Source organism: Melitaea cinxia, chromosome 26, assembly GCF_905220565.1.
Source record: "Melitaea cinxia chromosome 26, ilMelCinx1.1, whole genome shotgun sequence".
Lineage (NCBI taxonomy): Eukaryota > Metazoa > Arthropoda > Insecta > Lepidoptera > Nymphalidae > Melitaea > Melitaea cinxia.
This window is the reverse complement of record NC_059419.1, coordinates 10,029,812-10,043,458: the sequence shown is the minus strand read 5'-3', so window position 1 is coordinate 10,043,458 and position 13,647 is coordinate 10,029,812. Positions and strand designations below refer to the sequence as shown.

The 13,647-nt window shown below is 33.1% G+C and overlaps 1 protein-coding gene across 1 annotated transcript in view; it reads left to right on the top strand.

The window, feature by feature from the left end:
- LOC123666468 (nuclear factor 1 X-type) overlaps positions 1–13,647 on the top strand; it is a 61,947-nt gene that overhangs the window by 34,144 nt on the left and 14,156 nt on the right. The window contains exons 2-3 of the mRNA XM_045600559.1: positions 6,925–7,080; positions 12,851–13,042. Coding sequence (XP_045456515.1) covers positions 6,925–7,080; positions 12,851–13,042 — 348 coding nt within the window. The remainder of the gene's footprint in view (positions 1–6,924; positions 7,081–12,850; positions 13,043–13,647) is intronic.

Here is a 13,647-nt window from a genome sequence, read left to right as displayed (position 1 = left end):
TCAAGTTACTGGCAAGTAAACCAATCGACACCGGCAATTCCACGCGGCATCGGGTCCTGCCAATAGTGCTTGGCAGACCGGCGCTACGTCTGGCGTCCCCGCCAACTCGCTGTTTTGACTGTAACTTTTGTTTATAAATCTTGGAACGGCGTGTGATGTATCCCATATGATGTTCATTGATGTTGGGTGTGGGCGTTCGTAGTACGATAATAGTGTAAGGTGGAGTTTATATCAAAGAAATGTAGGAAGTGCGCGGCTGTGAGTTACTTTTATAAACAATTATTCTTACATTTTCAATCTCTTTGATATACATACATATATTGGTATTTTACAAGTATGTCGCGTTATCTATACTGATAAATAAAATTAGAGTGTCTGTTTGTAAAATTAAAATGACCGCTTTTTACTAAATGCATATGGATGTATTCACGGTATAGGTATACACCAAAATATTTTTTTTACAATTTTTGTCTGTCTGTCCGCCTGTCTGTCTGTTCCGGCTAATCTCTGAAATGGCTGGACCGATTTTGACGTGACTTTCACGGGCAGATAGCTGATGTAGTAAGGAGTGACTTAGGCTACTTTTATTTTAGAAATTCATTTATTTTATAACTATGCGAACTGTACAATGACTTTTTTGTTAAATAAGTCGCGAGCACAACTAGTAATTAATAAAACTGTTTCTGTATTATGTTAGTATCAAATACTATTAGAAAACAAATACTCTCCGTTATATCTTTATTCAATTAATCTATTTCCAGACATTTTTAATTTTACAATTCAGAAACGATATCGAGGATAAATAACTTTACAAGTATCTATAAATATATTTTAAACAAATTAAAGAACGAATACAGAAATGGTATCAAAACTCAATTTAATTTCCTTAGTGTGAAAATTATCTAGTTTCAGTCACTGTAGCCGACGAACAGAAGCTTGGAGTTTTTTTCCTTTTATAACTTCAAAGCTCGACCCTCGAGCTTTTGTTTCAACTGCAAATGGTACAAAGATGTAAATTGGAATAAAAGACGAATGATAAGCCGATCGACAAGCTCTCTTCGTATTCCCTTTTTTACTTTTACCCGCACCTGTTTTAATTTACTTGTCTTTAAATGAGATTTGTAAAGAAATTCTCTTCAAACGCGATTTGTGATTGTTTCGGTTTGTCAGTAGTTAAGTATAAGTAATATTATTTATATATTTTTTAGTATGATATAAATCAATACATAGTATAAAACAAACTCACTTCCCGCTATCGTATATCCGTATGTATACTTAGATCTTTAAAACTACTCAACCGATTTTGATGCGGTTTTCTGTAGTAAAAAGAGTGATTCCAGAGAAAGCTTAATATGTATAATACATGCATAATATAATAGAGGAACACTGATAGATTTAGAGGTATTTTATGTGATATCGTATGTAAACACATTTTTATTTTATTTTATATTTTTTATATTTAGTATTGCGCCCGCGCAGAGCCGGGGCGGGTCGCTAGTAAATTATAAAAAAATGTAAGAATACTTTTCACATTGGTCAAGTCCGAGCTGAATTCCTGTGCGAAGTATATCGTACTGTATAAAGTTGTTTCATATGGATATAGTCATATGGGTCGTAGTTTTATATGGGTAAATGTTATTTGTTAAGATTAGTATTAGGTTTAATATTTTAATTTATTTGTCCGTAGGTATTTTAGCGATTTAATTAAAAACTTAACCTAAGTTTAGTAGGAATTCCGCTACTCGACTGGTTATTTTTTACATTATTGCAATTTATAAAAAAAAATATCCCCAAAAATCTATTTTCTTAATATTTAAAAGTAGGTGCTTTATATTTTCATTGAACGGTTAAATAACTAAAACAGTTATTTTCGTAATATCCGACTACATTCATGTTTAGTGTTACAAATCAAAACGAACTTTAAATCTTCAAAAATCTTTTAAGTTGATAATTAAAATCCTATAAGTTCTGTCAACTAAATAACCACAGCTTGTTGTTTTTATTAGTTTAACATCCAAATGTTATGCCATTCAAATCAATCTAACAAGGACATGCTTAATGTAAGCAAATGCAGTTGAATAATCCCTACGTCTTCATGAATTCTTCGAATGCAACGCCTCTTTCCGAGAACGTATTCATTTCAACGTTAAGTGATTCCGTATGCACGGGACAATATCTCGGCATTTACTTTTTTTTACAGTTAGTATAAAAGTTTTACGTTTTTAGTTTGCAAATATGCGATAAATCGAGTCGTCACAGTTGCATACATTATGTTATGTTATGATTCAAATCAACAATGGTTGCACACACACAACGATGAATACTTAATAACTTTGATTTTTACTCACACGTCAATATTTCGTATTCGATTAGGGCGGCAAACAAGCACCTGATGGTTACCGTAGCCTATACGCCTGCAACTCAAAAGGATCGCAAGCGTAAAAGGAACACAACACTGTTTGAAAGCAGTATTATTTAGCTGTGATCTTCTGTAAGGTCGAGTACTACCTCAGTCGGGCTGCTTCATATTTTGAGCAGGTAACGTTGCTGACCTTACACCCGATCCTCCCAAGGAGCTCTGGCCACCTTACTCACAAATTCACAATCCTACTTGTGACCGTTATTATTTAATTGTGATTTTTTATAAGGTTGATGTATATCTCCAGTCGGATTGCACCAGATTTTGAGCTGAATATTTTCTGCTATATATATTGCTGCCATAAAGTTAGTACTACGACATTTATGTGCTGTTACAATTGAGTTCAATACAAAATGCATTTCATTGATTTTTTGTCGGTTTAAAAGCTTACTGGATTAGAGGTTTTAAAACAAAATTGATATCGGCGGTCCTCGATTTTATTGCATTTATTTTAGGTATTGGATTAATGCAGTTGTACTGGCAAATTATGTTTTGTTTTCTTTTTACTGTACACTAGTCGTGAATCGTAATTTCACCTACAGTTGATTTATTCTTGTTAGAGTGCCATTTATGGTAACCCATAATATTACGTTTTAAAGCCTCCTATCATTGATTTCATTAATTGATTTGGACTGATATCTTCCATTCATTCAAATACGTTTCATATTGCCAAAAAAGTAGGAATACTTTTGCCAGTGTCGCGTAGAGTAGAGAAGATATCTACTAACATTACCACCACTTCAGCCTATCTAGTCCACTGGCTTTGAAATACACAGGTCGAACACAGGCAGCAGCGTCTTCGGTGCGACAAAGCCAGCCCTGCGGTTACCTACCCGCCCAGCGTGCCCAGTGTGGTGGCAACACACACGAGTTCATGCCATTTTTGGCGCGATCTTGTGGAGGCCTATGTCCAGTAGTGGACTGCGATAGAGAAGATATGAAGAAGATTAATTGTTCCGTTTCCACAGTTCTAAATTGTAGGATATTACAGATGTCAATGCAAAGATATCTTCAATGATATCATCATCATCATCATTACAGCCTATACAGGTCACTGCTGGACATAAGCCTCCACAAGTTTACGCCAAAAATAACGTGAACTCATGTGTTTTGCCCATAGTCGCCACGCTGGGCAGGCGGGTTGATGACCGCAGTACTGGCTTTGTCGCACCGAAGACGCTGCTGCCCGTCTTCGGCCTGTGTATTTGAAAGCCAGCAGTTGGATGGTTATCCCGCCATTGGTCGGCTTTTTAAGTTCCAAGGTGGTAGTGGAATTGTGTTATCCCTTAGTCGCCTCTTACGACACCCACGGGAAGAGAGGGGGTGGCTAAATTCTTTAGTACCGTAGCCACACAGTAAATCGTATCTTCAATGATATAAAGGCAAAAATAATTATAATACATTTACGTATAAAAAATAACTAATTTTAAGTAGCTAAACTATTTAGAAATAATAATAGTTTGAAGATTAATACACACCACTCATCACTCATCATCATCACTTCAGGCTATACATAAGTATAAAATAAATTTTATAGATGTTTAATATTGAAAGACAGTACTAAAATTAGCCGCTTCTCGGTATCCGTTCGTGTCATATTAAAGTGATTTAAGGGCGTTTATTTAAGGTCAGATGAAGGTGATTTAGATGCATTATATTGTTACCAAGAAAACGTCAATTGTTAGTAATGAATGCTCCGCTAGGAGAAAGTAAGATCACTAAATTATAATGATAACTTTGTTGCTATTAAAATATATATTCCTTTTGTCTTGAATCAAATAAATGTCTAGGATAACTGAGAAATAGTAAATGTATTAAGGTAGGTTACAGCATAGCTGTGTGGTTATGGTAGTAAAGAATATAGCCACCTCCTCTCTTCCCGTGGATGTCGTAAGAGATGACTAAGGGACAACACAGTTCCAATACCACCTTGGAACTTAAAAAGCCGATCGATAACGGGATAACCATCCAACTGCTGGTTTTGAAATACACAGGCCGAAGACGGGCAGCAGCATCTTCAGTGCGACAAAACCAGCCCTGCGGTTACTAACCCGCAGCGCAGTGTGGTGACTATGGGCAACACACACGACTTGACGCCATTTTCGACGTGAACTTGTGAAGGCCTATGTCCAGCAGTGGACTGCGATAGGCTGAATTGACTGAACCGATTGAGGTCACAGCAGGGAATATCTTTATCAAAATACGGAGCAGCACGACTGGAAAACTATCTCAACCTTACAAATCATCAGCTAAATAATGCTGCTCTTAAATAGAGTTGTGTTTCTGTGGCGAGTAAGGCAGCCACAGCTCCTAGGGACGGTCGAAAGCAGGGTTGGCAACGAGTTTGTGTACAGATAATAAGTTCGATTAGTGGATTTGGTTCTTGCAGATAATCACAGATGGCTCTGATACTATATTATTATGATAGAAAACGTAAAAAAAATATTGTAAAAAATTTAAGAATTTTTCAGCCTTCACATTCAATACGCTTCTTAGTCAATAGTTTCCTGACAAACTACAAACATTGCTTATTTTGTCCAGCGGTTCCCCCGTTTTGCTGTCATCCGTACATCCAAAACGTTGACGTCCAACATAATATTTTTTTAACCGATTCTTTTTAGTGTAATAGTATTTAAAAAAAGACTTCAAATGATATTAAATGTATAGTTTGATGTGTATTCTAATGCACTTTTATAAAAATATAGAGGTCTAAAAGTCCCGCATTTTTCATTTTGTGAGAGTACAGTACAGCTGGCGTACAATTATTGAAACGATTAAAACATTTCTATTCCATCTATTTGATGAATGTTATTTAAATTATCAACATATTACCATTTATTGATATGGTGAAAGACTCTTAGTGAAGCAATTGACTAAAATTGTCGCTATTTTGGTCTATGACTTTTATAGTTTATTAGCTGACCCCGCAAAAGTTGTTTTGCCATACATGTTATTAACCCCTTTACCCTTATAACCCCCGCTTATAACTTAGGGATATGAAAAATAGATGTTGGTCGATTCTCAGACCTACCCGAGATGCACACTAAATTTCATAGAAATCGGTCCAGCCGTTTCGGAGGAGTAAGTTAACTAACACTGTGACACGGGAATTTTATACATAAAAATAAGATATCGTCGCCTTTTCTGTGGTTTTAGCTAATAAGGTTACAGTTAAATTAATTTGAGTGACACTCTTTTTACATGCCTCATAACGTTTTCTGTAATCATCTAATTGTTTGCGTAATTTTCTCAACTTTTTTTATTTCGTAAGAACCTTCTACTCAGTATAGAAAAATAAAAAATATAACTAAGATCGGTAAAGGCGTTCTTAAATTCTGACGTAATCAAATGAAATAAGGTTAATTTTTAAATGCACTAACTATTTGTTAGTTTTGATCATTCTAATAACACAAATAAATGTGTTGTGCTATAACAAAAGAGTTGGATAGGTGTAAAGAGACTTCATTTTTGTTAAAAAGTTCTACTCCAATATGTATGTGTAGATAAACACAGAATTTCTCCCGAGAATTTCATGTTTTCTCACCACCGATCATGACAAGAATTTTTAACAAATTTCGCACGTGAAAACTCAGCGTTTGCCCAAATACAGACTCCTGAAACTAACAATTGAGATTATTGTACCTACCCTCCGTTGCGGTATAAATATATTTAATTTATTGTAAATTTTGTTATACATTTATACTAATATTAAAAAGCTGAAAAGTTTGTTTGTTGGTTTAAACGCTATTTTAGGAACTACGAATTCAAATCGTTCGAATTAAAAACCTTTTTGTGTTGGATAGTCCATTTACCAAAAAAGGCTATTTATTCCTCAAATTAACGTGTCTGAAAACGCGGTTCACAGTTAGTACATTTATAAATTAGAGTTATAGTAATGAGTTACCAGCGCTGAAACAAAAATTCTTATTTTTCTTATATATATACATTGCTTCATTTAAATGATTACATTCTTTTTTTATTTGTAGAGAGCCGTATTGCCGTATGTAGTAATCGATTTTTTATCTGTCATTTTAGATTTCCAAAAAATTAGGGCATTAGAACTTTCATACAAAAATAATTTCTGTAGGATTAGTTGTAAACAAAATTATCTAGCTATAGTTAGTTTTAGGTACACAAATTAGCATTTAGGATGTTCTAGAAGTTTATTAATCAATTTAAATATTTATTAATGTACTTAAATCTCCATCGTTATATTAAAATTGTGACTGACCCTGGCCTTTGGTGACGACTATTGTTTAATTATTATTGAATGCTTTGAATGTAAATATTGTCTCGATTGCAAGAAAAATAGACGTAACTGTATCAGTATTGTTTTAACAATTTGTATAATTAACATTATTTGTCAATATAGAATAGTCAAATAAAAAATAATTGTGACAAATGAAAAAATAAATACAGAAAAAAAATTGAGTCCCACGTTGGGCGCCAACTTTTAAATTTCATTAAATCATTTTAAATGGTGTTGATTGTTTGAATGTTCACAGGACGAGTTCCATCCGTTCATAGAGGCCCTGATGCCTTTTGTAAAGTCCTTTTCGTACACGTGGTTCAATTTACAAGCGGCCAAAAGGAAATATTACAAAAAACACGAAAAACGGATGAGTCTTGAGGAGGAGCGACACACGAAGTATGAATTACAGGTAATTGACATTTTTACTATTATTAATCTTACAAATACATACTAAATTGTTCTGAGTCTTTGGACTCATATAACACTACTACTTATATTCATAATCATAACATAAATGTATGATATTGTATAGATTACATAATGAAATAATATTCAAAACACGTAATTGTAGATAATAGGAACAACTTTTTTATCAAAATATCATAAGCTATCGCGTTATATATTGTGTGTTAAAATATACTATGTACATACATAAGCTACAAAATATTATGTATTCGTACTTGAAAGCTATAAAATATCAAAATATTTTGAAATACTTTTATGACTGGTCAGTCGAGATATAAAGGATGAAAAAAAAATGGTTGATTACGAATTGAAAATAATGGTCACACATGAAATATTATTCAAAATGCTACATTACAATTAGTCCGTGTGATATTTCTGCGAACTTTTGCTGTGTTGGTCAGATACAAAGCTTTTGTAATGGACAGTTTATGTATTACGCGGTGATAGTTCACTGGATTAATACTGCATACAAATTTTTGTTACCTTAAAAGTGATCCCTTTGTGAGGAAAAGTGTCTAAAATTGTAATGACTACTGGATTTTTTGCAAAATAACTTTTTTAAAAGCTAGTATTTTGTGGTATTATTAGTACTTTTTGTTACAAAATTGGTACTACTTATTAGTATTAAAGATACTCATTAAAGATACTAAATTGTAATGGTTTTGCTAAGTCCTTATAGTATTATTAGTACTTATTGCTTTGATCCTTCTTCTTTATGGGGAAAGAGGCCTGTGACCAGCAGTGGGATATTACAGGCAGAAGCGTAGCGTAGTAGTACTTATTGGTAATACTTTTTAGTATTTATTAGTACTGAAGTAAATTAAATAAGGTGAGATTTTCAATTGCATTTTTTGGTCATTTGTAAATTGAATTTAATAATTGTACTATTGTAATTAAAAAAGTCATATTTAATAATAGCGATAATTAAATGTTTTTTTTATTATTATAAAGTAAATGTAAATTATATTGTAATAAATTATTGTTTCGAGCTTGGGAAAATTTACTGGGTTACATTTATATTGGTTTTTCATGTAATTTTGTTTGTTAGCGATGTATTTAATTCAATTTATAGTTGTGTACATAGTTGAAAATTGCGCTAATCGTAAATCATAAACGTCACTTAATAATTTTAGATTTGGTTTCAGAGCGAATAAATGTTTGAAATAGTTTTCATAATCAAATTATCTTTATTTATTGCATACTATTAATGTTCATATATTAATGCTATCATTTTAATACAGAATAAAACGCTAATAACTCATCAGATCGAAATCAAAATGAAAAATGACTTTATTCAAGGCTTCAAACGCACTTTTGAATCCTCGTTATTATTCGTCATTTTACAAATCGAAATTATTCATTTTTAATAAATTAGTTACAGTTTAAGTGAAATTACGGTTGATTCAGAATACAGATTTTGCAGAGAAGATTCGGCAAGAAATGCCGTATTAGTCTTGATATACAACAAATTATTAATCTGGCGTCCATCCGCTTAGGGCCATATAGAGATATCGAGGCATACCATAACCGAAATTTTAGCTTATGCATGCATTATACAGTAAGTACATCTTAGTATTAAGGGACTTCAAAATCGCCAATTGGAAAAAAAAATTGAGAAGAAAAATTAGCTATAAATGACCAACTTAACTGTAAAAGTCATATGAGTAGGTCATTGACACGACGATAATTATAATAATAATTTGATTTGATTTTTATTAAAGAATTAGGGCAAGTTAGTTACATATTTAGGTTGTAATAGCGATTTTGATATCGTAGTTAAAAGGAAGGACGAGAGTTTAATAACGCATTGTATAAATTTAATCGTTTTAATACACAATAAAACTCTTATTAGAACAAAAATTTCTTTTTTGTAAGTATATATTTTATATCCATATATATTCTGTTTTAATAAATTGATAAAAGTTAAAGAGTAGCTACCACCGATTTGGAATACAGATTCTGCAAAATTCTGCATTTTAAAATATTAATTTAATCGTTTTACTTCATAATAAAACACTATATAAGTAATACACAATACAAATGCAAAAGAATAATATTACAAACTTTTTGACAAGGTTGTCTCACAAACTCTAAATAAATATCTCCGAAAACTAAGCCACGATTGATATATCGACGTTTCGTGGTGAATATAACGCCGAAAATGGCGTGAGTTAACATATTTTCGCGATGCGGAAGATAGAAAACAAAGATGTCTGCATTCATACAGAGTCGCATTGCGTCTCTCGGACGCCGTGCGAGTACTGCCACGTGTCCCCGTTGGTTTAAGAGGTTAATATTGAAATTTAGGCCTTTGTTGACTGGCTGGTTTGAAGTAAATGTTTTTTTGTTTGTTCTTTTTATTATTATTATTTATTAGATGGAAGTTATGAAAATAGTATTTATGTATATTAGTTTGTAATCTTGAAAACATTTTGTTGCATGTAAAACGAGTCAATTTGTTGGGATTTTAATTTTTTTAAATATATTTATTGGGTCGAATAAGATATGATTTTAAAGTCAATAACTAACGGAAAAAATGTATTTAATATAACTTTTCATAATTAGTATAGTAATTGTGTCATAAATTTATTACAAAATACAAAAAAATTGTGAAAGAATACAAAGTAAGTACCTAAGTAAGTACGTAAAAATAGGTTTTATATAATTTCAAGACCCTTTAGTATATTTTCAATGTGTGCCTTTCCAGACTGTTCTGCCTTATTAAGAGGTTACATGCTCGCTAATTTCGACTTTAATAAATGACTTACTTAACGAACCTAATGATTAGATGAACAAGCGATGATAAATTACTTACTTTATTAATTTACGTACATTCACTATTATCTATATTCGTAGTTAACAACACGTATGTGCCAGCTATACTAATGGTATATAAATGAAATAATATAATACCATTTTACGAGTATTATTTATGGGCATGAAAATATTTAAGTATAAATATTTGAATCGTATGATTTATTTTTGTGTTACCCACACATGAGGAAATTCTAAACATTTTTTTTTAATATCATATCAAAAATCGACCGTTCCAGCGGGAATCGCTTAGACCGAATATAAAATCATCATATCAAAAATTTCGATCTAGCGGTTACATCGTACCATAGCTTAATTGGCTAAAGCACTGACACGGTAAGTCGGAGATGCAGGTTCGATCCTCGCTGGAACGGTCGACTTTTGATATGATATTAAAAAAAATTGTTTATAAATATTTGAAACTTATCTATCTATATATCTGTCTATAAAAATGAATGTTTGTCTGTATGTTCTTTATAGAATCGTAAACTATGCATTTGATCATGTCATGATCTTCAAGCAAAGTGTTGTGCATGAACCCACAAAGGTTTCCAAAAAAAAGCGTAGCAACGCGCGCAGCGTACAGCTAGTACATTAAATCATAACGGTGATGGTTTATTGTTAAGTATTAGGTAATGTTTATTTCTATTGTATTGTTTTAAAAATATTGTCTTATTGAATGAAGAAAATGATTTGTTTCTGCATTAGATAGTTCTGATATTAGCATACGTGACATTTGAATTATAGGTTAATGAACTCTGGATTTATGTTTTGCCTTTAGTGTAAGTCAGAAGTTTATTAAAAGCTTCGTCAGAGGATTGAAACTAACTTAATTACGTAACAATAGGTAAATAAAGTAAAAAATACTCATTAAAACTCGCTTCTACTAAATAATAATTGTGTTTGTTCGTAAACGAAAAAAAAACCGACTCCAATTATATCGACAAGTAATACAACGTAGGTAGACGAAAAAATTGTGAAGTAAATACGCATTATCAAAGATTACTCAAAAAGTTTTTATCAGACCTCGATGAGATATAAATGTGACCACATCATAAACATCAGCTTTCGATTAAATTAAAAATCATCAAAATCGGTACACCCAGTAAAAGTTATGCGGTATAATACAACGTAGGTCGATGAAAAAATAGTCAAGTAAAAACGCATTATTAGATATAACTCGAAAAGTGATTGTTAGATCTTAAATAAATTTAGATGGGACCAAGTGACACACACCACCTATCGATTAAAAAAAAATTGTCGAAATCGGTCCACCCTGTCAAAGGTTTTGAAGTAACGTACATAAAAAATAAAAACAGTCGAATTGAGAACCTCCTCCTTTTTTGGAAGTCGGCTAAAAAGCTTACTATAAAATAAATTAACTTCAAATATTATCACATGTATATATAGTATATTATGGAAGCTATACGCGTAAATAGATTTCGGTGATTTTTATATTTACAGATTATAAAAGTATATGAGAGTAAAGTATAATATAATAATATGTTGATAGAGTGTTTGTTGAAAGTGATAGCGACCGAATATATTTGTGTGATAGAGTAGGTTGGATTTTATTACATAAGTTCTTTGACCAATGGCCTAGATCCAAAAATAATATCGATGCTTGTTCGTACCACCGAGCTGTCAAACTAGAGACTATTTTAGATGGTTGCCTTGGTAACAGGTAACATTGGTTTCTTTTACGTCTTTCATTTACACGAGGTACAAAAATGGCTAGCTCTTGGTGTTGAAGTAGATTTTGATATTTTTTTTTTGAGGTAGAACGATACAATATATATATTTGATTATATAACCATATATAATATATAACAATATATAATTTATAACAATATATAATATACATATTTGACTAGCCCGTTGGCGCAGTTTGTAGTGACTCTGCTTTCTGCTCCAAGGATTATGGGTTCGATTCCCACCCCGAGTCTGGGTGTAATATAAATATTTGTTTGTGTATTTATATATGTATTATTTATAATTAAGTTTATCAAAATATATATATATGTAGCTATACCAGTCGGCTGTTACCTATAACACAAGAATTAAGTTGCTTACTTTAGGAACAGACGACCGTGTGTGTATTGTGTAGATATTAAAAAAAAATCGTTTTGATGGGAATGCTCAAAACAAAGTGAAAAAAATATATAGATGACGCTGTTCGTCAGACGCTTATTCACAAACCTAAAAGATGGTGTTCAAAATTAGACATAGTACTCAAGAATTTCTCTTTTATTTTATTTATTTCATATTATTTATTCAAGTATTTCTAAATATCTAATCATTCGCAAAAACAATATGTCTGTGTGTCTTAAATAAATTCATTTCAATAGATATAGAGAGGATATAACGGACGGCGAATATACATATTTTTTAAGTTAATGTTTATATATATAATTTATATATAAATATTACACACATACTCAAAGTCGAAATGAAACCTACATTTTGGAGGGGGCAACAGGGTCATTGCCAACTGCACTAATGGGCTAGTCAAAATACTGCTGCATACTGCTCTTTTTTTTACAACTAGGTCGGCAAACAACCGTATGGCTCACCTGATGATAAGTGATTGCCGTAGCTTATAGACGTCTGTGACACTAGAAGCATCGCAAGTGCATTGCTGACCCTATCCTCAATTCCCTCTAGGAGCTCTGATCACCTTACTCACCAACAGGAATACAACACTGCTTGAAAGCAGTATTATTTAGCTGTGATCTTCTGTAAGGTCGAGGTACTATTCCAGTCTCCATATTTTGAGAAGGTGATTTCCCTCTGTGCCCTACCCCAGTTTGTTCAGCATACTAAGCTAACTCAAATCATCTGCAAATCAAACATCGTTTCCAAACGAATTGTATCTAACATAAAACTTCACATGATTCCAGAACGAAAAAGCAGAAGTGAAACAGAAATGGGCATCGCGTCTGCTCGGGAAGCTAAGGAAGGATATAACGCAGGACTGTCGAGAGGACTTCGTGCTCAGCATCACGGGAAAGCGGCCGGCCGTGTGCGTGCTCTCCAACCCGGACCAGAAGGGGAAGATGCGGAGGATAGACTGCTTGAGACAAGCTGATAAGGTAAGCTGTATTTCATGCAGGATATTACCAACTTTACGCCGCGTTGGCGCAACGGTCACAGCCATGGATTGTTGCGCTGGCGGTTGCGGGTTCGATCCCCGCACATGACAAACATTTGTATTGGCCATACAGGTGTTTGCCGTGGTCTGGGTGTTTGTGCAGTCCTTGTGGGTCTCCCCGCCGTGCCTCAGAGAGCAGGTTAAGCCGTCGGTCCCGGTTGTTATCATGTACGCCTGATAGCGATCGTTATAGTAGGGAATATATCCCCCAACCCGCATTGGAGCAGCGTGGTGGATCCTTCTCCTACATGGGGAAAGAGGCCTATGCCCAGTAGTGGTATATTACAGGCTGAAGTGTTATTACCAACATTATAATAAAACACAGTTTTCTGTCTAAGAGTAACTGCGGAGTTTCTTGCTGATATTCCTTTCTGCAGAGCTCTATATTCCGAATCGGTGATAGCTTCACTTTTAACGATAATGAAAATTTTAATTTGTAAAATGACGATTCAAAGGTGCTTGTGAAACCTATTTGAAGAAAGTTATTTTTGATTTAGAATTTGATAAAAAAGTGTGCATCAGCTCCGACACGTGACTGGAGCTTAG